Here is a 27,227-nt window from a genome sequence, read left to right as displayed (position 1 = left end):
GCCTTGGACTTGGGCAGGCCCGAGTGTGAGTCCTACCACCTCCACCTCCCAGCCTAGACCTTCAGCAAGTTCCCAGCTCTCAGAGCCTCTGTTTCTTTACCTGCAAAATGGAGGCAGAAATATGGTCCTTGAGGGGCTGCTGTGAGGGTTAAGTGAGCCTTGCTGCCATGTGCCACGGGGCCCCCCACGGCTCAAAGAGATAGAGCTGACCATCCCTCAGGGAGCTCAGTCCTTGGGGTTACCCTGGGGAGATAAGAGGAGGAGAGGGGAGATACACACACACATGCACTCACAACCACTAGGACCAAGAACAACCTAATGTTTCCCAACGTGAGGTGGTGACTTTTGCCCCTGCTCCCCTCCCCTCCCCGACTGTTTTCCTCCCACCCCTATCCCTCACCTATGCCGCCTCTTCTCTCTCTCTATATATATCCTTTACAGCCTGTGTAAACACCAGACCCACTAAGAGGTGGTCATGGGCTTTTCACTTCCCTGAACTTCTGTCTTTTCATCTGTGAAATGGGAAGCATTGCAGGTGGAAAAGTCAGAACCAAGACCAGGAAGGTTCTTCAGGGCCAGACTCCTTGTGATTCCATGATTTGAGGTTGTTGGACTCAGCTCAGGGCAGACAGGGGCCTGACGAGGGGAAGGCCTAGAGTGGCTGTTCTCGTGTGACCCCCACTCTGGGTCCCACAGAGACCCCCAAGTGTCTTGCTTGAAGCCTGGGCTCCTCCCATTGCAACAGATTGCCTCTTAGCAGAGGCAACAGCAACCTCACACAGAACTCTCTAGAGAGAAACTCCTGAAGGCGTATATGCAAACACTCTACAGATCCCATGCAAATCGACTCCTGATTCTTCCATATTGCCTTAATGGGAAGGGTACCACTTTGAAGCCTGTAGAACTGGATCTGAAACCCATTGAGGCCCCTGTGAGACATCAGCAAAGTGATGTCACCACCCTGACTTTGTTTTGATCCCTGTACATGGAGCCAATAGAATTACAGTTCAGCCCCACTAAGGAGCATACAGTGCACATCCCGGGTCCATCTTTATTCCTTCATGTCACACATACCTACTGTGGACATTCCCTGTGCCTGGTGCTGAGCTACATGCTGGCAAGAGAGTGGCCAAGAGGTAGACCCATCCTTGCCTTCCTGGAGCTCACAGTCTGGCAGGAAGAAGGACTTGAACAGCAGATGCAAGCCCCAATCCCCAAACCTCCAGGGTACAGGAAACACAACTTTCCAGACTTTTCTGTAACTGAACTTATTTTCCATTTTGAAGCCCCATTCTTCCAAGGACCAGAAACTTAATCTCTGTCATTTGGGGATCAGCTTTCCCTAGGATTGTGTCATTTCAGTGAAGAGTGGTGATGCTCTTGGGGATGGTAGACAGGTAATGTCCTTCTCAGTGTCACCATCTATCCACACTGCTTCCCCTGCACCTGTTATATCCTCGCAACTTCCTGGACCTTGGTCACTGCAGATCAGCCCCATGTCAGACCCCGGTTCCTGCCTGCAAGACTCTATATTCGCTGGCTCTCTGCTAGGCCTACCCCTAGCCTCCACTCTGCCCACCTTCAGGACACCGAGCCCAAACACCATTCCACACTGCAGTGGGGGATCCCAGGTCAGTCCCTGTTGTTGGCAGTGGTCTCCTGTGCCCCTCATATCCTTCAGCTGGACTGGCAAATCCCCGTTTACCTCTTCCCTTTCTCTTCCAACATCCTCTCTTCCCCGCACCTTCAGCCAAACCAAATGGGAGCAAAGTCAGACAACATACACAGGCCCATATCCTACGTGCCAGACACTTTGCTTCTACTAACTCATGGAGATCTGCACAACAATCCCCAAGGTAGTTTTCTTTTTTCCTTCTTCTTTTTTTTTTTTTTTTTTAAGATTTTATTTATTTATTTGACAGAGAGAGAGATCACAAGTAGGCAGAGAAACAGGCAGAGAGAGGAGGAAGCAGACTTCCTGCAGAGCAGAGAGCCCAATGCGGAACTCGATCCCAGGACCCTGAGATCATGACCCGAGCCGAAGGCAGAGGCTTAACCCACTGAGCCACCCAGACACCCCTTCTTCTTTCCTTCTTAACTGAGGTGGAACTGAGTCCCTGAGACGTTAGGCCACACAGCCATTCAAACCCAGATAGCTTGAATAGTCTGTGCCTTTAGTCATGGAGCTATGCCCCTGAATTGAAGAGCTCTTCCTTAGCCAACAGGTCTTCTTCCTCACCTTCTGGCCTTTGTGTGGGATCCTCCAGCCCAGAGCTCCTTCTCCTGGCGCCCCTTCATTGGACTCACTGTACTCATCTTTTACATCTCCATTCTCCACAGCCCCTTCCTAGGAGCTCTGAGTCCTCAGGGCTCCCCCAGATACTCCTGCCTGAGCCTTTGCCTGTCACTACATTGGGAGTTGCTTTCCCACCGTGCATGTGGGAAGGGCAAGAACTCTTCTGTATCCTGCAATTCCAGGCTTATGGTGCAGACCTGGCCTTGTGAATGTTTATAGAAAGAGTGATTTTCAGTTCAGCTAACCCTATACTCTGTCAAGGCTAAATGAATGCCTGGGGCCAGTCTACCAGTGGGCATTAATAGGCACCTGCTGTGTACCCTGACCTGAACCAAGTACACTGGGAGAAATAACAACGAATAGCTCATTGGGGTTGCCTGGTGAGGTTCATCACGACCAGGCTGAGGTCAGCCCAGGGCAGTGAGTTCTGTGACCTGGCTATAATTTCTGATCATCTACCACTTTTCCTTCCCCCTCCCCAGACTCTCATGCCTCCAGTCTTCCTATTGTCCTGCTTTCTTCCACCTTCCTGATTAAATCAGTTTAAAAGCAAGGACCCAGAGAACTTGTTTACCAAAGGTACAGACTGATCTAAGGAGGTTGATTGTGTCTCTCTGCAGGAGGGAGATTATTCTCCTCACTTGATAGATGAGGACCCTTCAACTCTGGGGGAGAGGAATAAAAGGATGGAATCCCAGACTGACAGTGTGGAATGTGTCCTTGGGAATTATCAATTTCTTTCTCCTAACTTTAAAGATGAGAGTAGGCTGGAGTCTTTCTAAAGCTCACCCAGTAATGGAGGCACAACTAGAAACCGGGTTCTCCGACGGCTGGTTTGCTGGCTTCTTCAAGTCAGCATCCTTGCTCCCAAGTCATGTAGCTAGCAAACCTCACAGACCAGGACCCCCAGTTCCAAATTCCATTCAGCTTGTTCTATCCTCGTTGCCTCTCAATCCTCGATCTCAGTGAGTTGATTAAAACGCATGACCATTTCCAGGTGTTGTGTCAGGCAGTTCAAGTACAGGTGTTCTAACCCAAACACATGGGTTAGTTTCCAGATTGGGTATTATTACTCTTGTATCAAGCTGAGGAAACGAGCCAGAGAAAACTAGTAGCTTCTCCAGCTGATAACCAGTTAGGGTCCTAATGCATGTGCCCAGGTCCTTCTGCTTCCTCAGTCCATGGGAGGCTTTTGGTCTGTGGCCAGGGGGGTGGCATTTCCTCTCCTCCCTTGTGTTCTCCAACATTTCTCCTCACACTACTCTCCACTTGCCACCCCCCACACACATTCACAAAAGACTCTCCTCCCACTTCTGGTCATGCAGAATGATTCCTGTTGAACTGTATCTGACCTCCAGCCAAGAGGAGTCTAAAACCTCTCCTCTCCTTGCCCCACACTCACTATGGGAGAGGAAGCTCTAGATGGCTGCAGCTTCTGGCCTGGCTTTGTCTTCTCTCATCCTTTTATTAGCTGCCTAATTGGCAGCCCAATTAATCTGCTCATCTGTGAAGGAGGATGGATCACAATGAGCTACTCCATTTCCAGAAGCCATTCTCTGCCATCCTCTGAGGCAGCGTGTCCAGGCCCTGAGCGCAGGCTGGCTCCTTGATGGAGGGCTGCCCCGGGAGCCGGGGTCAATTAGTGGACAGATTAAGCAATTATTAGCCCCTAACAAGGGCACCTGGCATCATTAGCCTGCCTGTTTACTGGCAAACTGCAGCTTTAATATGAAGACCAACAAATAAATTAGGGCATCTGGTCTACTGCCGCGTTGGTCTAGAAGTAAATGATGTCAAACTGGCTTTCGGCTGCCGATGGATTCTGAGCCCTGGCCTGATGGAAAGCCTGAGATGTCCCTCACTGGTCACAGCAGCTTCGGGATGTGCTGTGGAGCCATTTATCATTCCAGGAGCTAAGTGCCTGCCTCTGGGCCATGGATTGTTCTTAGTTACCCTGCTGCTGCTTCCTCCTGTCTGTCAAACCGTGCTTATCTTTCAGGGCCCAGCTCCAAAGCTTCTTTCTCCTTGGTGCCTTTCCTTCTCTCTCCAGCAGGAAAGGTGTTCCCTTCTACGCTCTGGGAGGCTTGTACACCCTCCTACCGCTTTCCAACATTACAGTTATTTCAGAATGCCAGAGCTCCGCTTCGCCTCCTTTTTCCCAGGTCTCTGAAGAAGTTGAAATGTGGAGAAGGGAGGGAGGGGTAGGGTGAGAACTTGGGTTGTTTGTTTCCTCCCCCCACCCATCGTCAAGCTTCGCAGGCTATCACCAGAAGGACGTCAATGAGGGCACTAACAGGCTCTGATTTGCACTTTAGGAGGATCCCTTTGGCTGCTCTGATAAGCGCACGTTCCAAAAGTGGTCGCAGTCATTCAGGCCATATGTGGTGGTGGCCTAGAAAAGACAAGCAGCAGAGGGATGGAGATACAGGGCAGATCTGTCAGATACAAGGAAGAGACTTGGGGCCTGCCTGATTGTGGCTGAGAGTCATGGAGAATTCACCTTTTCTAAATTTGATCACCTGGAGGCAAGCATTGGTGCAAGGAGAAGCAGCATGAACCAGGGCATGTGAACAGCGGGTTCTCAAACTGGGAAGAGGGGCAGAGTTGGGACACTGAAGAAACCTCTTTTTCCTCATGTGACTGTAACCAAATTCCTCCTCCTCTCTGCCTTCTCGTGTAACCACCAGCAACAGGAGGGTTTAGATCCCTGAGTCCCTGACCCTGTAATTGTCCAATCCGATGTCAACACTTAGACATTAGAGAGTAGCTCTTAATTCATTGTTTGGAGTTACCCTGCCTCTCCCCTATCTCTATCTGTCAAAATCCAGGCCCTCCAAGTGCTCTTTTCTTAGACGCCTACATGATACTCTGCAGCAGGACACATGCTCTTCCATCTGCCTGTGGGCTTCAACATTATGTCTTGAATTGTCCCTTGGAAACAGAGATATGGTTATAAAACTCACCAGACAACACCTAATCCATAGCCAGACACCCACCATGCTTGACAACATAGGCCAAAAATCACCTTCGGAGCTCTTACTGCTTCCAAGCTGAGGAAAATGTGCTCCTTCCTTCTTGAAACACTTTGAGGTTAACCCAGATTTTTTCTCTTTCCCTAGGGATCATTGACTTCCTTATAAGCCAGCACCCTATTGCCCGTGTCCTACGGGAGCACCTGGTCTTCAAGATTGCACCAATGCTCAACCCTGATGGAGTCTACCTAGGCAATTACAGGTGAGGAGCAAGGGGAGTGTGCCTGGAAGCTGGTAGTCACAGAATGGTGGGATGGAAGCGAGAAGAAAAAGGCGATATGTTTTTGAGAAAATTTTCATATTACTCATGAATTCATTAGAGGAACTTTCACCCTGGTTTTTGAGAATGTGACTTAAGGAGCCTTAGATGTTTCATGCACAGTCACCTGAGGTAACCTGCTAGGATTTTCTGGTCAGCTTGCTGGGCCATGAGTCAGGAGAACTAGAACAAGTTTTGGCACCCACTTCCGTGTAACCTCGGGGAATTCACTTTCCGGTCTGATGCTCAGTTTCTCTTGCATAATGAAGGCAATGATCACATACCTGATAGGGCACTGGTGAGAATCAAAAGAAATGGGGGAGACAAATGTGCTTGGCAGAATATCGTATGGGGATGATAGCAATGACTGTTTTGATTGTGTTTCTTCTTAGAGGTCATTGATGAAGGAGAGTGGCATCCCAGGTCATCTGAGCAGCATTTCTCTCTGATGTGGGCATACAAGTTTGCCCCACATGCACTCATGCACTCAGATCTTGAACTCTCTTTCTCCTGGCTGAGCACCACAGTTTATAGCCTAAAATTTCACTGCCCAGTGAATCATCTGCCAATAGAACATTGAATCCTCTTGGATAGTGTGATTATTCTTATTTGACAGTTGAGGCAACTGAGTTGCCCAAAGTCACACAGCCTGTGAAACTGACTAGTTATTTAATTTCACTGTGCACATTACACATCTTTAGAGTGGATTAGTCCCACACCTTGCAAAGTAACATTCAGCCTTGCAGCTTTTGCAGAAGAGGCTCTATGTGACCTGGTGCCTATCTGTCCACATTCTGCCTCACTTCCCACCCTCCATTCTTAGAACTGTTGCTGCAGCCTCTCTAAGCAAAGCCTAGTTCCCTAGACATGTCCTGTTGGTTCCTGATCCTTACCTTCCTCAAGGCTGCCCTCTGGCCAGAACCTGCTATCCCTTCCTTATCTTACTAACCCTTATTCAAACCACAGCTCAGGTCTCTCCTTCTGGAAAGCATTCCCCAAACCCCCAAAGAGAATTAGTTATTTCGTCCTCTAAGCACCCACAGGCCTGGTTATTGAACAAGAGTTATCCCATTGCATGGACCCCGTTGACTTCAGGCCAGCGGAGAGCAGGGACTGAGCCTTTGTGGTCCTTGTGTCCATGGTGCCTGGCTGCAGGGATCAGCCCACAGTTGATGCTCAAGAACTATTTGATGGACATGAGTGAAGGAAAGGGATGACTTTACTGATAAAGAAACTAAAGCCTACACAGCTCAGATTAGAACACAGATTTTTCAATACCCAGATAGATCCCTTTTAAACGGAGTTGGTTTACTGCTTTCCAAAAGCATGGCAACTGGGTCCAGCGGGGCTTCCCAATTCCTCTGGGTATAAGTTAGAGAGAGCCCATGGGATGCATGATGCCTTAATTAAAGACAGTTTTGCTTCCTGTCTTAATTGGCTCAAGCAATGGTTCATTAGCACTGGCAGGTTTTATGGCTTGCTGCAGGCCTGAGAGCAATGCCTTTCCACCTTCCCTGGACAGAAGGCATTGTTAGCGGTAATGGTGGTGGAAAGACCATTTGATTTATGTTAACATTTCTGTTTAATTACAAGAGCAGCAGTGGTCAGAGGTCAATTTTGTCCACTCTATGCACTTATTTATGTCATCCTCTGCTGTACAGGGATGGTGAGATGGAAAGAGGTCTGTGACCTTGACCAAAATGTTTCCCCTCTCAGGGCTTCTGATGGCCGCTGGGATGGTGATGGGGAACTAGATGCTTTCTATAAGTCTTCAAGCTCCAGATTTTCCGATTGGGGGATTTCAGGGTAAAAGAGTGCCAACCCTCACAAATGGTTCTCTATTGAAGTCTAAACCCTCAATGTTTTCCTCATGAGAATATCTATTTCTCTCTATAAGAGCCGGAGCAAATCTCTAACCACAGGCATTAATCCTATTGCTAAAACAGCTCTGAATTGCAACAGAGAGCCTATCAATCATGACAATTCACTACTGAAGATTTGGAGAAGGTGAAAAGTAATAATATTCAGGATTGAGAGCTTCAAGGTGCCTTAGAGGGGCTCCAGGCCAGCCCAATCCTGGGGGCACTTGCCTAGGCAATGTAGGGCAGAAGGGAGTTTGGTGTTTGAGTGGGTTTGGGAAACACAGAGTTAAGCAAAATTAACTGTGTTCTCTTACAAGAAGATCTTTCAGTTCTGAATATGCCGATCAATAGCAATCTCAAGAGGGGAAAATGTACCCTGTGTTTCCCAAAGATGAACCAAGGAACCCTTTGGGGAACCCAAGGAACCCTATACAGCTGGTTTCCCCCCTCTGCATCCCCCCAGCCCCCAGTGGTATCAGAGGTTATTCAACCCATCTTGGGAAATACCACTTCAAGAATTCTGCTTGCCTGCTCCGTGCCGCGTCAAGCTCTCCTACACTTCCCTCATTTAGTCCTCACACAAGTTTGCGAAGGAGGGTGTTCACCGAGATTTCTCTGCTAGCAAATAATGAAAATCTACTCAAATTAGCTTGAGTACTGAAGGAAAGGTGAGAGAGAGGAGCAAAGGAAGCAAGGAAGGGAGTTGGGGAGAGAGGGAAGGGTACTTGGCGGAATTCAGGGCTATAAACAGCTCCAGACCTCAGAGGATCTCATCCCATTGCTGGAAACAGGTTGGATCACAGACCATCAGGTACCCCCCTCCCCCGCCCTCTTTCCCTCCCAACATCCCCTCAGGATGTACAGTCTCTCAAGCCCCAGAAAGTGAAATAAGCTGCCTTGGGTTGTGTGGGCTGTGAGGAGCAGGCAGGGAAGCAGGTCTGCCCCAGGTATGCCAGACCCTGTGTGGAGAATGAGACACAGGCCCGCCCTCATGGCCAGGGATCTGCTCTCTCTCCCACTCTCCCCTTTCCCTTCTTCTCTGTTAAAAATACATGTAACCCAATCCAGGAAGGAAAGGCAGGAGATTTCCCGGGTTTGATCATGCAGAACTTATATTTCACAGGACAAGTACCTATACTCTGGTATTTATAGTAAAACAGTATTTCAGCACGGCCGACGGCAGCTGCTGCAGCATGACAGATAATGCCCTTTCTATGGAAGGCAGCAGCGTTTGCCAACCAGACTATCTGTGCCTGGACTATGGCCTCCAGGAGGAGTCAGAAGGGCCTCAGCTGGTGACAGCAAAGAGCACATCCCCAGGAACCATCCCCAGTCATTAGATGACTTCACAACAGACAGCAATTATGCCATGGTGTGAAATAATGACGTGGGGCCACTGGACATGCTGTCTCACTTAGGCCACCCCCCGCAGAGTGGCCTTTTTTCAGCTCACTCTGAGGCTTAATGCCAGCTCATAGGAAGGCCTCTCTGGGCATCGGCCCCACCCTTTCCTAGCCCTTGCCCCAGTCGTCACCACATGGGCATTCCTGTGACTATCTGTTTAAGGACGACCTCCTCCTCTAGATAGCAGCCTCCATGAAGTCAGGACTTTGTCCGCCTCTGTCCCCAAAGCTTGGCAGAGCACCCAGCACAGAATGGGCCCCTGACACGTATTTCCTAGGGGGATAAGTAGACTCAGCAGCAGTGTTTAGTAACAGTGCGGGGTCGTGGAGCTCCGGTCTCGGGGCCGAGGAGCCCTGGCCGAGTGCCCCCCTTCCCAACCCTTTACTTGCATGCACGCGGCCTCCTAAGCCCACTTGTTTTGATCTTTGTGTGGCATGAATCTGGGTTTGCAGCCACACGTTTTTCCTGTACAAGACATTATCTTTTGAAGGCATTAAAAAACCACATTTCATCTTTACAACAACTCTTTGAGAAAGGAGAGTCTGTTTTTATTATAGCTATTTGAACAGAGGGGAAACTGAGGCTATGAAGGTGAAGATCCAGGTTTGAAGTCACGTGGTGTATGCAGGGACTTTCCGCATCCCCAGACAGGGCCTTTGCCCTACAAGCCAGGGGTGGATGCAGAGGATGGAGCTCTAATGATCCCCGCCCTCCTGAGCCTTCGTGTCCTTGGGCGAGACACTCCTTTCCTCTGGCCTCCATTTCCCTCCTCCCCTCTTGGAAGAGGAAAATGAGGTGGAACGCATCTTCTGCCAGTTAGTAGTAGCACTGGGGAGAGGCACCGTCAGAAATGGTCTGGCTAATACCATGCATGAGCTCGCAGATTTTACTGTGTGAAATAAACCACTCACAAAAAGACAAATACTGCATGATTCCACTTATACGAAGTACTTAGAACAGTCAAAATCACAGAAAGTAGAACAGTGGTTACCAAGGGCTAAAGGGAAAGGGGGAATAGGGAGTCAGGGTTTAGTGGGTACAGAGTTTCAGGTTGACAAGATAAAAAGGGTTTTGGAGATGGACGGGGGGTGATGATAGCACAGCATTAGGAATGTACTTAATACCACTGAACTTCACATTTAGAAATGATTAAGACAGTAAATTGCATGTTTTGTATATTTTACCACGATAAAAAAAATAAGAACGGTACCAGTACTGATGCCCTGTGAGCATCCTCGGAGGGTTCTAGGGGGATCTGAGGCCTGGGTTCTCGAGGGACAAATGCTATAACTTCAGGTGTTACAGAACCAAGAAGCTGCAAGGCAGCTCCCGTTTGATCTTTACAAGTCCACTGGGGGTTGGGGGCAATGGGCTGAGTCCTTCTACCGTTGATTTGGTGGGTTGGCAGTCCCCGGTGTCCTGCCTCCAAAGTGGCTGCCCACACACACTGTCCCTTCCGCTGCCACCATCCCATCACCCCCTCCAGGACCCTAATGCAACTGATTCCTTCCAAGCATGTGCAATGCACGAGTTGCCTTGCATTTGAAAAACAGACTCTCCATCTCCATCTGACAATATGAAACTCTGTGTTGGGTTTGCATTTCTTAATTAGGTGCTTGTCATTGTGTATCCCATAGAGCCACGTATAAGTAAACAGTCATAGACCTTTGAATAAATTTATTGGTTTTATTTATGTTTCTGGGCATAAAAATCTATAATTACCAGGTACAGCCTCAGTGTAACTGGTATTTAATGACAATTACTTTTTGTTACCATAGAAATGAGTCCAAAGTAGTTACCCATAATTTCTCATTTCCCAAACCTCACACATGCTGAATTGTAATATTACCATAGTAATTGCCTATTAGTCATCATAAAATACGCAGTTACCCAAAAGATAGCAGGATGCTGTGAAATTTCTCATCCTCAGAAAACCTCAGTGTTTCTTGGGAGCGTGGAGGTGGGGGAGAGCCCCAGACCCCTTGTGGTGGTGCAGAAATCATTCAGCTTCATAGCAAGGCCCCGCAGCCCCCGCGGTGGAAAGGCTTGGCCCTCCTGTCAGCAGATCCGCACCACATCGTGTCTCCTGGCCCTAGTGATCCTCACGTAGCCCAGGATGCTCTGGTGCAGTAAATCCAATTTAACGAAGGTTTATTGAGGGCCTGCTGAGTGTCAGACCCTGCACTGGGCCTTAGGGAAGCAGATGGAAATCAGAGGCAGCCTCTGCCAATAAGAAGCCCAGTGTTTGTATTATAGGGGTGTGCGTGTGATACCGCAGAGGCCTGGCTCATAGCACTAATGTCTAAGTGCCGACTAACTCTGCATTAGAGAGAGCATCTCCTTTAGCGCTCCCAGCAGCCCAGGGGGTCCTAGAGCCCACCTTTCTCATACGAAACGCTTGTATGTCCTAAAACTGAATAAACTAAAGAACACAGGAGGGAAATAGTTAATCCGTGTATGAGGAACTACTGAAATCCCTAAGAAAATCTTGAATAACTTATGAGAAAACTAAAGGACAGCTCAAGTTAATTCACAAGAAGATTTTTAAACAGTGGTCAAAAACTAGAGGAGAAAAAAATTCTACACGGTTGTACTGAGTGTAGTTGATAGACAATATCCTATCAGTTTCAGGGGGACATCACAGGGATTGGGCAGTTCCACACAGTACTCAGCGCTCAGTGTAAGCGTAGTCACTGTCTGTCTGCATACGTCACTGCAGATTATTAACTGTAGTCCTGACGCTGTACTTTCCATCTCCAGGACTTATTTATTTTAGAACTACAGTTTTGCTGCCCTCCCCAATCACCTTCACCTGTTTTGCCCATCCCCTACCCTGGCAACCACCAGTTTGGGCTCTGTATTGATGAATCTATTTCTATGGCTCTGTTTTAAATACAGAAGGAAGTGAAAGCAAAGAGGCAGCAAGGAACTTGCCAGGGTCCCCTGGCAGAAAGGGTCAGAGCAGGTTTATGAATCCAGACAGGCCAACTGCAGCCTCCTACAGATTTCACCTCCTGCTACATGGTGTCCGGAAAGCAGGCTGTATCTCCCTCTGACTGATAGTGATGTGTGTTGGGGGGGGTGGTGTTCTCAAAGGATGAAAGATACATAGGAATTCACCAGACACAGACAGTAAAAAAGATCGGCACAGCAAGATATCATTAAGCACAGTAGAAGCTGATACCAGGCAAGGTATTTCCAACACACACACACACACACACACGCACACGCACAGACATCATAACTGGCTGACCTTGCTCACCCGAACGTCCAAAGGAGGAAATATTTTAAACTTTCCAAAATGGGATAGAGCATATAATTAGCTACATAAAATGTAAAATACATGTCAGCATTCTATTTGTTCTTTGACGGCATCAAAACCGTGCACTTTTCATCATGCTAGAAATGGAAACCAAAGGCCCATTGCAAGGATCGCCTCACCAAGAGGTCTGCCAGCCCCTTCTCACTGTGCTGCTTCCACCCCCATCCCTGCCACACACGCCACACACACACACACCACACACACACACACACACACACACACACACACACACACCCCACCTCTCAAGGCCTCTGTCCCAGCACTGTCAGCCTTGGAGTAGGAGAGGAGCTGAGACTGCCAGTTCTACGCTCTACCCAGGGCCAGGATCCCTTCAGTAGTGTCCCTGACTGATAGCTGGGCCCCCCTCTTCTTGTCTACCTCCACGCCTGGGTGGCTCCCTCCCTTCTAAAGTATCACCAAGCTACTAGCTCAAACTGCTAGAGAGGTTTGGGACTCAGGCTAAACTTGCCAGCCCAGCACTTCAACTTCCCCCCCAAAGGATTATTCTGTTTTTAGTCTATCTTCTACATGGTGGCACTTCAGCTCTCTGAAGACTGAGTGTCCCCACGTTTCCCCATTCTCCACTCAAACCACTGCCAGCGCCTGTTCCCCCAGAACCTTGTACCTGCTCACATACAACCTGAAATCCAGTTCCCTCCCCGTCCTTCCTGCTGTCCTCTGAACATGCTCCAGATGTATGTCATTGCCTGTCTTGGAGGCCTAGTGTCCAGGACTGATGAGTTACGATGATGACGACGATGGCGACAATGGTGGTGATGCGTAGCCAACATCTCTCGAACCTCCAGGGCCCGCCGCCGTTCAAGGCATTCTGCATGTACTGCTCCATTTAATCCTCAGTACAACTCTATCATTATTCTCATTTTACAGATGAGGAAACTGAGGCATAGATAGATTAACAAAGTCCCTCAAGTTCATAGAGCTAGCTAGTGGAACAGGAGTTGGAAAGGACCATCCCAGGCCCCATTCTGCGGACACACTTCTGATACAGCCTGCAAGCACATCGCTCCCCAACATTCTGGGGGCATCCCTCTCCCAATGCGGCCTGTATGCATGTTGCTTCCTGACATGGATCTCTCTTCAACATATATCTCCCCACTTGCGTTTCTGCTACTTCCCAACTCCCCTGGCTTTTCCTAGAGCCTTGCTAGAAGCCTGTGGCATATAGATAGAGAGGGTGGGAATCACTCTTTCTCTTTGAACAAAGAAGAAACGGAGCCACAGAGAGGCTAAGTAACTTGCTCAAGGTCACACAGTGAGTGAGCCGCACAGTTAGTCAAGACAAAGTACAGGCGACAACGGGACCAGACAGAGCCTCACCTCCCAGAAACACTCTCCTGCTTTATGTAACCCGAGCAATGTTTCTAAGGAGGATGAAAGGACATCGGGGCTGGCAGTGTAATCAGGTGTCTAACCCACAAGTGCACACCGCCAAAACCAATTATTCAAATGAGCTTCGCAGCCAGGTTCCACAGAAAAGGCCAGATGGCTAGATGTCTGTGGAGGCAGCCCCCCATCTCTGTCCCTGCAACCAGCTGAATAGCATTTCAAAGAGAGAGTTGATAGCAAGTTGATTTTAAAAATTGATTCTAAAGCGAACACAGGCCTCTGAGGAGACAGTAACCCAGAATGAGTGGCTGGGGAGTCTGGAGGAACAAAACAATAGAATTAAGAACTTTTGTCATTTTTGGTCTTAGTTCCTAAACGACTGCTTGAAGAGTGTTAGTTCTCTGTGTAAAATCCTCCCATGGCTCCCTGTTGGCCACCGGCAAGAACCTGAACTGTGGAGTCTGGTGTCTAGGAGCCTCCTCCTCAGGTTCATCTCCCACGGTCCACCTTGCTCCTGCCCAAACACCCTCCATCTGCTCCTCTCACCTACCTGGGCCCTTTGCAGGGCCCTAAATTGGCCCACCCTTGCTCATGCCTGTGCCTTTGCTGGCACTCCGCTTCTGCTTCAGAACCCTTTCAACTCAATCATTTCCTCTCCCTCTTCTTTATTTCTCTTCCTCCCCACCCCCTTCTTTCCCTCAGGCCCTCACACAGCACCTACTTTGTACTGTGCCCTGGGGAACTGAGATGGGCTTTGCCCTATGCTTGGCCCCAGGAAGGTGTTGTGTGAGGTAAACCTTGAGGCATGAGGCGGAGTTAGCCTGGGGAAGAGATCGGCAGCACATTCTAAAATGAAGGAATAATGTTAAATAACAACAGTGTTGATAATAATACAACCATTAATTGAATTTATGCATACCAAGTGTTTTTATGTATTATTTCCACTGAAGATGGAACTCACATACGCCTGCTCCCACCCCCCCACCCCACACCCCCAATTTAGAAGGAGATCGAGGGATCAGAAAGACAGGGGTCAAAATACTAGCCTTATTTTTGATAAAAGCAGGATTTGGGAGTCATGGTTTATCTCTGTGGCTAAAACTGGCCCCCTTCTACGGCACCCCAAAGTTCAACTTTGCCACCAGCCCCAAGCCAAGCAGGAAGTGAGCTGCTTCTCAGAAGGCACACCAGTGACAGAGAGGGGGTCAGAATGGAACCTCCCAGCAGAGTCACAGGTCTCAGTGAGTCATACCTGGAGGGGCTAGGCCAACAGAGGCCAACAGGCTCTTCCTCTTTTCTCAAGTTGATGGATCAGATAAGTTTCACTAGCGCCCTCTGGGAAGAGGAAACAAAGGAATACAGAGGAAGAGCCATTCTCTCACTGCTGGAGACTAAGAGTCCTGTTGGGGTTGAAATGGGAGGTTCCTCCTAATAACCCCATGAACCTATGGCTAGTTTCTTATATTATCCTCATATTACAGAAAGGAACCTGATGCACATAGAGTGGTTAAATACCTTGCCCAAGGTCCTAGAGATCCAGGAGTCAAAACCAGGGAGCTGCCCTAGAGCCCCAGTGCCTAGCCTTAGCCTTGCTGCCTGAGTCCTGAATGCGCAGGAAGCCTTTGGGGAATGGCAAGTGGTCTAATGTGGCCTTTGTGCATGGTCACAGCTACAGACCATAGTGTAGGTTCGCGCACTGCACAAAGGCGCCAGCTAAGAGGGCAGGTGGCAGCTGGCATGCAGCCCAGGCCTGATCGGCCTTGGGCCTTGGAGGAATTACATCAGCCCACAGGAGGGGGCACCTTCTTGCAATTAGTTCATAGGATGTAACATGTGTGAGCCTTGTGTGGTATACAGATTTGGGACATGGCTGAAGAAGCTGGAGATATAAGTGGAGACCAGTTTGTGGAAGATGCTGACAGTCCTACCAAGACCAAACTCTAAGACCATTTAACACATGTGTAGCCTGTAAGGACCTATTTTATATTTTTATATTTTAGCAAGAGGCTTTCATTGAGGTTAAACAAAAACCTTGTTGTTTAACCTTTAAACTGTCCCTGCTTCCCTTCCCCCAGGGGATTCACTTAAAAACAAGTCCCAGAAACTAGCTCCAGGTAACAAAGCCCAGATACAAGGGTGGGTCAGGCCAGGTGGAGACATCGATTAGTGGGGGGTTGCATACTGTCTCCCTAGCTACCAAGGAGTAGCGCCCCCCCACATTTTGGGAGCCTTTTTGGCACCAATTCTAATCAAGGTGTAATAGGCTGGGTCAAATGTCTACGAGGATAAATTGTAACTCAATTGGTCACCTAGCATCACTGTGGAGTTTCCTGTGTGTGTTAAAATCTCATTGGTCACCTGTGCGTGGCCAGGCCCGACCGCATGGCCTTTGCCCTTAAAAGCTAGACTGTGAAACAGAGAAGGGTCGCCCTCTCTTGTAAGAGGTGCGTCCCCGAACGTTCAGTTAGATTCTTGATGCTTGGCGTGAAATAAAGCTTTGCTTGACCTTCGCTTTATATCAGTCTCGCTCCTTTAATCATGGACCCATTATTGGGGCATAACATAGCCCTAATCTCAAACTAGGTAGTGTCTCCAACATTTTTCATGGCTGATCTCATTTTAATCCTCAAAACAATGCTCTGAGGTGAGCAAGATCCACATTGCCTAGATGGGGACTGAGGCCACACAGCCAAGATGTGGCCAAAGCCAGGATCTTACCCAGGCAGTGTGGCTCCAGGGTCCACACTGCCATCTAAGCTACTTTTTGGGCTTAGATAAGGTGGGCAGGGGTCTCATCTGCTCCCAGAGCTTGTGAGGACCTGAAGAACTTTTCTTCTCTTTTTTGTTTCCTTTTCCCTTTCTCATTCGAGTAGTTGAAATAGATGATTCCTAGACCCCAAGGGCCAGGGCATTCCTTTAGAAAATGTTCCCCCTTGGACCTTGTTAAATGGTTCTTTTTACTTCTTGTCAGTGTTGTTATTGAGGGAAAATAATCTCTTGGTCCTGGAATGAACTTCCAATGCTAGTCTTACATAGCTATGTGATCTTGGCCTCCGTTTCCCTGTCATTGAGATGTGGGAATTGGATTTTATGAAATCTTGGGTCCTTTCAGTTGGTGATTCTCAGAATTGTCCTAAGTCACCAGGTGGAAATCCCACCGTTTCCACCAAGCCAAGTGTTGCTACCAAGCAGGAGACAGGGTGGAAGGAGACCGAAACCCCAGATAACATGCTCTCCATGGAAAGGGAAAAGGCACTCCAACAAAGCTTCTCCTTGTCCTCTAGTAATAAGTTCTGGGAGAAAGGACCCAGGAATTTCAAAGTTAAAGATGATCCCTTTTCCACATATGGTCTGAGTACTCCCTTCCCCTAGCCCCACCACTTTGCCAGAAAGGCCACCATTCCAGGGCCAAGATCTTGCTGACCCTTGGAGGTAGGAATTCTCACCTCATTCTAGCTCTGCTATGGACTTTGGGAATGTCCAGGGCCTCCTCCCATGTATGGCAGTTTGGCATTGCCCAAAGGCTCCTGGTCAAGGTGCCAGGCAGCCTGTAACTGCTCACAACCCCACGTCTAGCCAGAGTAATACTTCACCCACTCAGAAGGGACACCTGTTTGTCAGCTTGGAGGAGGGCACCTTTTGTCAACTTGCACAAAGGTACTTTACATGTTCGCCTCCAATTGAGATCCAGTTTCTCCAATTATTTATTTTTTTAAGATTTTATTCATTTATCTGAGAAAGAGAGAGAGAGAAATGAGCAGGGGAAGGGACGGAGGGACAAGTAGACTCCCCACATAGAGGGGAGTCTGATGCAGGGCTTGATTCCAGGACCCTGAGACTATGACCTGAGCCAAAGTCACATGCTTAATGGACCAAGCCACCCAGGTGCCCCTCAGTTTCCCCATTTAAAAATTAAGGGTGTTACATACACCCCTCACCTCACATGAGTCCCCTCAATTGGACATTAACCTGACTCCCAGGACTGCTAAGAGAGAACAAAGCAATGGCTAAGAACATGGGCTTTAGAGCTCACAAACTGGATTCAAGTCTTGCCTCTCTCACTTGTCCTTGCTGGGCTACAGACAAATCACTTAAGCTTTCTGAGCCTCTATTCAGTCTCACGGAGAGCTGGCTGTGTGTCTGACAGAAGACTCAATGGCAAATGAAATAGATTCAGTTTCTGCCCTCCTGGAGCTTTCAGGTCTTTGAACAAAACACGTGAATTTGTCCAAGGTCACAAAACTACTCAGTGGTAAATCTGGGACTCAAACCCAAGTCCTTCTGACTTGGAACCTATGGTCTTACCTTTTTTCTTTTTTAAGATTTTACTTGTTTATTTCAGAGAGAAAGAGAAAGAGAGAGAGCGCATGAGTGGGAGGGGCAGACGGAGAGAGAGAATCTCAAGCAGATTCCACACTGAGCGTGGAGCCCGAAGCGGGGCTCCATCTCACAGTCCTGAGATCATGACCTGAGTGGAAACCAAGACCTAGACACTCAGCCGATTGAGCAACCCAAATACCCCACTATCTTCTTACCCATTCTCCTCTTTGCCTTGACAGCCCAAGTGGCATCCTTTTTGTGATAGCCTGAGAGAGAATGTGAGGAAATGCTTTAAATATCCTGGGGTGGTGATGCAGAGCAGATGCGTTGTAATTATCCCTTATGTTTGGGACAGAGGACACTGCCTGCCATCCTCCACCACAGTAGATCCCTCCCCACCTGCTAAGCATTTTGCAGGAGCTACTGATGACAGACTGTCTGGCATTCTGACACTGGCCAATCAATAGAGCTAGAAGGTGCCTCAGGCCAAGGACAATTGAATACCAACCTTTTAGTGGCATTAAATAAAGCAATATTTATTTTGCTTTTGGTGCAAATATACTTAATCCAATCTAGCTCATTGGTAATACTGAAAAACTGCTGTGTTTGAGAGACAATTGCATGCATGCCTCATACTTCTCTGCCTGTCAATGCCACCCTTCCAGGAGTAGTACACAGCCCCACAGGGCTCAGATGAGATTGATCTGGAGCTGCCAAGCTGTCTTTTTCTCTATCCTATAGAAGAGATGAAAAGGAAATCATAAAGAGGGGAATTAAAATCATTGCTCTCATTCTAGCTGCCATTATTGCAAAAAGGATGGGCATGATGCCCTTCACAAGATGGAGCTATTTACTTGCCATTTGAGCAATGTTCTCTGGAGCCACTGTATCTCTGCCATTAGGCAGAGGAGGAAGAGACCAGTAAAGGAAGAGCACGCAGAAGTAGCTTGGGGTCTCTTTCATAGATGACACAGCATCGCCATGGCTTGGTGGGGGGGGAGACCTCAAAAAAATCACTGGAGACCATCCTAGCATTGATAAGGTCTTGGTTCAAATCTGATCTGTATCCTAGTAGTTGTCAAGTGATGCTCTAAAGTCAAATCTCTTTTGGATTTTATTTTCTCACGTATAAAATAAGGATTTTTTAAAAAAAATACTTTATTTATTTATTTGAGAGAGAGAGTGAGAGAGAAAAAGAGAGAGAGATCATGAGCAGGGGAGAGGGGCAGAGGGAGACGCAGACTTCCCTCTGAGCAGGAAGCCTGATGTGGGACTTGATCCCAGGATGCTGGGATCATGACCTGAGTGGAAGACAGACAGTTAACTGACTGAGCCACCCAGGTACCCTAAAATGAAGATTAATAATACCTACCTTATTTGGTTATTGTGAAAGTGTCTAGCACATAGCAGGTACTTGAATCTTTAAAAAAAGTCTTCACATAATTACCTAAACTTTGCACATCTTCAGGGTATTTGTTCCTACACTTGTTCATTCACTCATTCATTCAGTAGATATAATGAATCTTCTCTACACCTGGGTCTGTAGTAGGTAAGTTGGAGTGGGCCTGGGCAGGATGACACAAACGTAATCCCTGCCCCCATTGGTCTCACAGTTTGGAAGAAGAAACAAAAGATAGTCAAAAGTATCTTCAATTCAAGAGAATGAAAATGTATATTATGTAGTTGCATATAAATTTGACTTCCATAAAATTGGATTTTCTAGAATGATCCTAATGTCAAATATTGTGTCTCATTCTTACCGTAAAGGGTTCCATCCATGTCAGAACATGGGTCCTGACTTCAAGTTCATGCAGAAATTTCATCTCAGAAATAAATAACAGAATAGAAGAGCACCAAGGAGACAGAGACCCAGAGCAGAGACCCAGGATTTCACACTTAGTGACTCTAAACTGGCAATCATAGTATGAGAGCATGGCCTTTTCCTTGTCCATTCCTCTGCTTTTAGGCAGATGATTTGGGTCAACCATTAAAGAGAAAGTGCATCAGCCCTGTCCTCCTGGAGCTTCCAGCCTAGTTAGGGACACAAGCATAATACCACTAGTAGCCTGTTAGAAATATGTGTAACTTCCAACCATTCTCACTTTGCTGAACTTTGCACATGCCACACCCTCTGCCTGGAATGCTCTCTGAGGACTTGATTTTTGGCCAATGCGCATCCCTTCTTCAAGGTTCAGGGCAACTTGAAAACTCCAAGAGGGAAAGATTGGGTCCCATACAAATATCAAATGTTGAAAAAGGCATGCAATTAACATTAAGATATTGGTACCCCTTGACTATTTGGTGTTTCTTTTTAAAACTATCAATCCTTTCCCTAGAATATTTTGTTTTCTTGGTATTTTATCAGAAATGTGTGCTTCCTCCAAGTTCTTAACTTTGGGGATAAAGCCCAATTTGTGATGCTTTAAAATCATATAATGATATTATAGCAGCATTATTCATAATAGCCAAGATACGGAAGCAGCCCAATGTTCACTGATAGATGGATGTATAAAGAAGATGTGGTGTATATTTACGCAATAGAATATTATTCAGCCATAAAAAAGAATGAATTCTTGCCATTTACCACAACATGAATCAAGAAAAACAAATACCATATGACCTCACTTATATGTAGAATTAAGAAACAAAACAAGCAAAGGAGAAAAAAGGAGAGAGACTAACCTAGAAATAGACTCTTATCTATAGAGAACAAGAGGGCAGGCGGGTCGGGGGATGGGTAAAATGGGTGATGGGAACTATGGAGTGCACTTGTCGTGATGAGCACAGGTTGATGTACGGAATTGTTGAATCACTATGATGTACACCTGAAACTAATATGTTAACTAACTGGAATTAAAATAAAAACTTAAAAAGTAAAAAATGAATAAATAAATAAATAAATAAATAAAATAAAAGAAGAAGAAGAAGAGCATGGAGCCCTGGGAGGGGAAGTGACTGTCTCAAGATGATATAGACATTAGAGGTCTGTACCCTGGCCCCTAGCTGGGCAGGGCTCCTGCATCTTTACTAAGGTTTTTCTTTAGTAAATACCCACCTACTGACAGACTGTTACCATTAGAAATGTTCTTTTAAAAATCAGCTCAAAAAGTACCCAGCACAGGTACTGCTCACTAAAGAGTCTCACCAATGCTTTAGCTTCTAAAGAGCTCCAGGATTCTTTGAAGCTTAAGTGACCTTTGAGTCACCAGCTACACTATTTTCATCAACAGGTTGGATCAAGGTGTTGATCTTTCAGGATCTTTTGCCTATAATACCTTCTCTTAAGTTTTGAATCTCACTTTTTTGAATGAAAGAGGCTACCTGGAAGCAGCATGGCCAAATGGGAATACCAAGGGTCCTGGGAAAATTGACCTGGATTCTAGTCTGGGCCCTGTGGAGTACCAAGTAGGTGACCTTGAAGGAATGGCTTACCTTCTCTGACATTCAGTGCCAGAAAAATGGAATCCACCTATGTGCCTGGATGGTTGTAAGAACTCGATCATATGAGATTGGAAAATTCTTGGGAAAGAATGGAATGTTCATTCAACAACTAACTCCTCGATGTCTACCATTGTCCAGACTCTTGTCAAGCATAAGAATACAAACCTGAATAACACATCATCCTCACCCTTGAGGAATTCATGGTCCAGTGGGAAAGACAGACTCAATAATTACTATATCTTGTGCTGTAGCCACTCTGATGGGCTGGGTGGGAGGTGGTGGGGAGCAATGGATGCCGTGGGAGCAGAGGAAAAGTACCTATCCCACATTTGCAAAGAGTAAGTCAGCAGGTCTTCCTGGAGGAAGTGATATTTAGATTTAGATGATTTCAACAATATGACAATCTCCACCACTGCCAGTCATCACTGGCTGCCATTTATTCAATATTCATTCTGTTCTGAGGATTCTGCTGGGCCATTAGTAGTTCATGTTCACAATCCAGAAAGTCAAGGTTGTTATCCTCATTATACATATGATAAACCAGAAGACCAAAGGGGCTTTTTAAAAAGAAAATTTAAAAGGTCACCAATCAAAACTTAAACCTAACTGTGACTTCCAGAGCTCCTGCTCTTCACAACATAGCCTTACGGTTCTGTGTGACTCTGTGAGGCAAGGATGAGACTAGTGCAGGAAGTCACTGGGAAGACAAATTTCAGCTACAGAGAAGGAAGACTTTTCTAGTGGAGCTGTCCAAGAATGAGATAAGTTGCTTGGGAAGGTGGTGATCATCAGGTCATAGAAGTATCATGGAGCAAGGCATTGCTTAGGGCATTCTTAATATTTACGTATTGAAGGCAGAGGAGAAGTAGGTAAGCTAACCAATATCTTAAGCTTGCAGTCATTTGTGATTAAGTCCTGTTGTTAAAAGTAACATTCCATTCTAAATTTTTAGATGCTGAGTAAAAGCTGGAAGAGTTCTGTGGGCATAGCACCCAGACCAGTGGTTCCATCTGTTTGGTGACCAGCCTCTGGGGTTTAATATAAATTAGGCTACAGAGCTATATAGTTAGGCATACTTTCTGTTAAAGAAACAAGGACTAACTCCAGCCACTTAAGCAAGAAGGGAATTTATAGGAAGGGCCACATTTGGAAAACAAACAATTAACAGAATAGCCCTGGAGGGCAGAAGATTGGCTGTTGGCAGCAATAATCTACCTCTTTCCATGGTACTGAGGCTGTACACCGGATTCCCAGCCTTGTATCACCTAGTCGAAGTTTAAGTCATGGAGGGAAGTGACTGTTGCCACTGAGTCTGGTTTCCTGTTGCTGTCGCTGGCAGATCACAAAGAGGGAGCATCTGGCCATCTGTCTTTTGTGGTGGGAGAAAAGACACCACCATAGTCTCATCATCTGTCATGATGGAGGAGCAAACTCTCCCCGAACCTGTCCCCTCTAATCACAGGGTTAGATGTTAGGCATTCCCCAAAGAAAATGGGTAAATGCCTACTACACTAGGAGAGATCAGACAATGGTTATGAACTCAGATCTGCCTGACTCCTAGACTGGAGGAAAAGATAGACAGTTATCCCTGACCACTACTGTCTACTGCCCACCCCAGCCCATGAGCTGCAAACTTATTATTCTGAAACTCCGACAGGATGTAGCATAAAATGATAATAAAAAGTTCAATCAAACAGCAACATAATATTTTTAAGTTGCTATTATGTACCAGAACTCATGTTAAATGAAGTTACATGTGTTTATCTCATTTAATCCTCACAACATTGTCCTGAATTATAAATGGATACAAGCCTGTGAGCATATCTTCTTTCTTCTGTTAGACTATGTTTCTCAAATGAATGCAGTCTGCTTGTGTACCAATGCTGACATCACCTCTTTTCTCAAGCCATTTTTTATAACTTCCTTGTGCTTCAGTTTCCACATCTGCAAAATAGGAACACTAATAACACCACCACTAACAACACCACTAATAACCACATCATTAACTCAGGACCTTGGCCAGAGCTCAAGGTGCCATCAATGGAGCTGATAAAAGGGTGTTGGGCTCTGAATACATTTTGAAGGTAGAGACAATGGGTAAGCTGTGGGTGTGAGACAGAGAAGAATAATAGGGACACCAATGACTTCAGTCTGAGCACTTCCCTCTACTGCCCTGTATGAGAGATGTCCATGGGTCTGTGGTCTTAGGGCATGAACACTGAAGTCAGACTCCTCCACAGAAATATTTGAACCTCTCTGTGACTCAGCTTCATCTTATATAAAGTGGGAATTATAACAGTAGTAACTTTATAGGGTTGTTGAAAGCATTGAGTGAATTAATATATGTAAAATGTTTAGAACTGTCTCTGGCAAAAAATAATAATAATAAAAATAAATGCTAGGAAGGTGAGACAGGGACTACTTCTACTCCAAGCTGTATTTGTATTTATAAATGACAAGTTTGGCTTGTCCTGTTCATACTGACTCTGACTCTGGGTACTATCTAGGTGCTCTCTAATGGGGTTTGACCTGAACCGTCACTGGCTGGATCCTTCTCCGTGGGCCCACCCCACCTTGCATGGAGTGAAACAGCTCATCATCCAGATGTACAATGACCCAGTGAGTAACCAAACTCCCTCAGCACCTGCTGGTTTTAAGGCTTAATCTGGGAAAGAGCAGTGTTGTACTGGGAAATTCCAGTAGGAGCTCCAAATTAGGAGTACAGGGTCAAAACCAGGGTGAGTATGAGGCCTGCTGGTCTTGTCTTTAAATTGGATAGACCCAAGTACCTTCCAGTACCTCTCGCAAATATCAGGTTCAGTTGGGTTCAGGAGGTCTTCTGGGATAAAGGAAATATAGTGAAGCAGATTCACAGGGTTCTTTGGCTGTAAGCAAAAGAAATCTAATTTCAATTAGTTTACACAAAATAGAGAATTTATTACAAGAGTACGAGTGTATCTCATATAACTAAAGACTGTAGACTGGCCTTCTCCATCTGTAGGAGACATGGAGCCAAGTGTCACATCTGTTGGCTCCCACCACTGGAGAGTGATTAACTCTCATTTTCTAGTTCTAGTTCCAAAAGACTGTGACTGGCCCAGCCTGGGGAACCTGCCACCTCTGGGCAAGTCAACTCTGGCCCCAGAGGCAAGGATATGTAAGAATAGGACAGTCACATAGGAACCACATGGTTGGACTTGGGGGCTGTGGTAGTCATGGTGAACTTGTTCCTAGAGAAAAGGGCCTGCTAATCCAGAAAAAGGGGAATAGTGGGTGTCTATGCTGAGTTTGTTCATAGGGGCAAAACTTTGTAAGAAACAGGAAAAGACACAGGGGTTTCATAGGTTAGAGAAAGGAAACAGACCACAATCATTCTATCCCCAAAGAGCTATCAGAGAGGACAGGACAGACATCTCCTGCGTGGAGGACAAAAGAGGAGGTAAGGCCTATAGAGAAATAGAAAATTTTAATAATTAGTTCTGCCTAAAATGGAGTGGATGTAGGAGCTATGAACTTTGCCTTACTGAAAGGGTTCACCTTGAAGCTAAATGACACTATCAAAGTGATGCATAGAGGAGATTCAATTGTTTGGAAGATACTGGAGTGAGATGACATCTGAGTCTCTTCTAACTTTGATGACTGTGATTTCATGGCCCCTTGACTGCCGTAGCCCTGACATTTTTTCTGATCTGGCTGATAGTAAATATTCAATAAACTATTGGTAGAATGGAATTGAATTGAACATGGCAAATTCTCTTATGCCAACTTCAATATGATTTATAGATAGAAAACAGTTATTCACAGAGAGGACAATGAGGCATGATTTTAAAAAAAGAAACAGGATAGGAAAAGTGATAGAGTGGGAGCCACTGAAAAAAGGGGTGTTTTAGATGAATCCCTGAGGAGACAGCTGGGGGGTAGGGCATGGAGGAGGAACCAAAGGGAAAAGTTAGGTTTGCTAAAGAGAAGAGGCTTTAGCCTGCCATTGCTAACATCACTGAGAAGTCATTGATTCGCTCACAAACAACTGGGCACTCATCCATGCTACAGAACACAGATCAGCCAAGACTGAGAGAGAGGGGGATTTAGACCCTTTTTGTCCCACAAATAGGGTGCTCATCAGCTGGTTGGATCTTAATAAACACACTTAGAGCTTGTTGAGTAAGCTGTGTTCTTCCTGAAAGTCCACTCCTTTAAGACCGAAGCAAGGGCATGGAGCACCAACATGGGAGTCAAGCTGACCATGGGACTCATGGATCCCAGCTCCCTCCATATCTTTTCTCTTCCCCACTCCCCATCTCCATGCCCAGGCTTTCACTCCAGTCTTGCCTGCCTGCCTTCCACAAATACTTATTAAGTAGTTCCAAATACTAGGCATTGAGATATTTTCTAGCAGTGAACAAAACCCTAACCCTTGCAATTTGTGGGGGAGTAGACATTAAATAAGTAAATACTGATATATATAGATTTTAAAATTGCGTATGGAGTTATGGTGGCTGGGGTGGGGAAGCACACAAACTGTGACCTATGGATAGGATGGCTGTAAGTTTTGGCTTGCCTGGGGCAGTTCCTGTTGACACCTGTTGTCCCAGAGTATTTATTAATAGTACCCCCTTTCACTCTTAGAAGTGTCCCAGTTTACATGATAAATTATACTGTCACTCTACTTAAAAGCTATTAGAAAGCACCTAGCACAGTACCCGGCGTGTAGCACGTCCTCAACAAACATTATCTGGATTGGATTCAAAGTCACATTTGACTGTAAGTGGCATTGTGTCCAGTTGTAGATACTGTCAGTACCCAAGGGCATCTGCCCTAATAACCTGAAATGCTTTCTCCTCCTGACCTCCGCTGTTGTGTACGTCACCACAATCACTCAGGCCAGAGCTGTGTGAACTGCCACGACAGCTTCTGGCCTCATTTCTAAATGCTCACAGCCTCACTCCTCCATCCCAGTGGCCTTCTGCTTGACAGAGTCAGCAAGCAGAGAATCAGCAGACACTTGCTGGTGGACGGGGACTATATCCAGGAGCATCGCCCTTCCTCTCCGAACTCCTTCGGGTTCTATGCTGGTTTCTGGCAATCATCAGAGCTGCTGTCCACCCCTAAGAAGTTCCCAGCCTGGTGGAGACAGGCATTTACAGGCAGTTATCTCAAGTGCATTCATGGAGGAAGACACAGGGGCTGTGGGAGCCCATAGAAGGGACCCAGCTCAGGAGGCCACACCTGAGCTGATGCATGAAAGATTGCCAGGGCAGGGAGGGCTTTCCATGCAGAGGAGACATCTGTGCACCTGCCTTGAGAGGGAGGCACCCTCAGGAGCCGGCCAAGTCATTCAGTGTGGCTGGCACTAGGGGCAGACAGAGGGGCAAAGGGGGTTATGATACAGGGTGCAATTTGGAATTTATTCTCATGGGAATGGGGAGCATGGAAGGATTTTAAGCCGGGAGGTGACAGGATCAGGTTTGCATTTCAGAAAGACTCCTCTGGTGCTTGTAAGGGGGTGAACTTGGAGGATGCCAGGCTAGAGACTGGAGACCAGTAGAGCCTGTTGCTGTAGGGCTGGAAAGGCATTATGGAGGGGTGTGGGTAGCTTAGTGACCAGCTGATGGGACAGGAAGGAGGTTTGTATGATATCCATGGTTTGGCCTGGACAGTGGAGTAGATGTCGTCACCCCTCCTGAGATGGGAACTCAGGAGGGGCAGTGCACCTGTGGACAAGCTTTAGACATGGCGACTTTGAAGTTGAGCAGAAGTGATATGTCTAGTCTGCATTGTGAGTCTCAGGCATGAGCCCTTCTATGTTCTCACCTGGCAACAGGAGCCAGCTGTCCTGCATTAATGATGGCATTTACTTCAAAGGCGACTTTCCTAGACCTTTGCTCACTAAACCCTTACCCCCTCTCGGGACCTTGGAAACTAAATGATGCCCTTGACCATGGAG

At 46.7% G+C, this 27,227-nt stretch overlaps 1 protein-coding gene across 1 annotated transcript in view; it reads left to right on the top strand.

Annotated features, from left to right (window-relative positions):
- The window catches only part of LOC111142830 (ATP/GTP binding protein like 4), a 1,494,143-nt gene that overhangs the window by 1,379,653 nt on the left and 87,263 nt on the right, over positions 1-27,227 (top strand). The window contains exons 8-9 of the mRNA XM_022496154.1: positions 5,416-5,530; positions 23,791-23,902. Coding sequence (XP_022351862.1) covers positions 5,416-5,530; positions 23,791-23,902 — 227 coding nt within the window. The remainder of the gene's footprint in view (positions 1-5,415; positions 5,531-23,790; positions 23,903-27,227) is intronic.

The sequence above is a fragment of the Enhydra lutris genome, unplaced genomic scaffold (genome assembly GCF_002288905.1).
Source record: "Enhydra lutris kenyoni isolate GAN:26980312 unplaced genomic scaffold, ASM228890v2 scaffoldscaffold9, whole genome shotgun sequence".
NCBI lineage: Eukaryota > Metazoa > Chordata > Mammalia > Carnivora > Mustelidae > Enhydra > Enhydra lutris.
The sequence above is the reverse complement of the archived record's forward strand: the minus strand, read 5'-3'. Positions and strand labels throughout refer to the sequence as shown.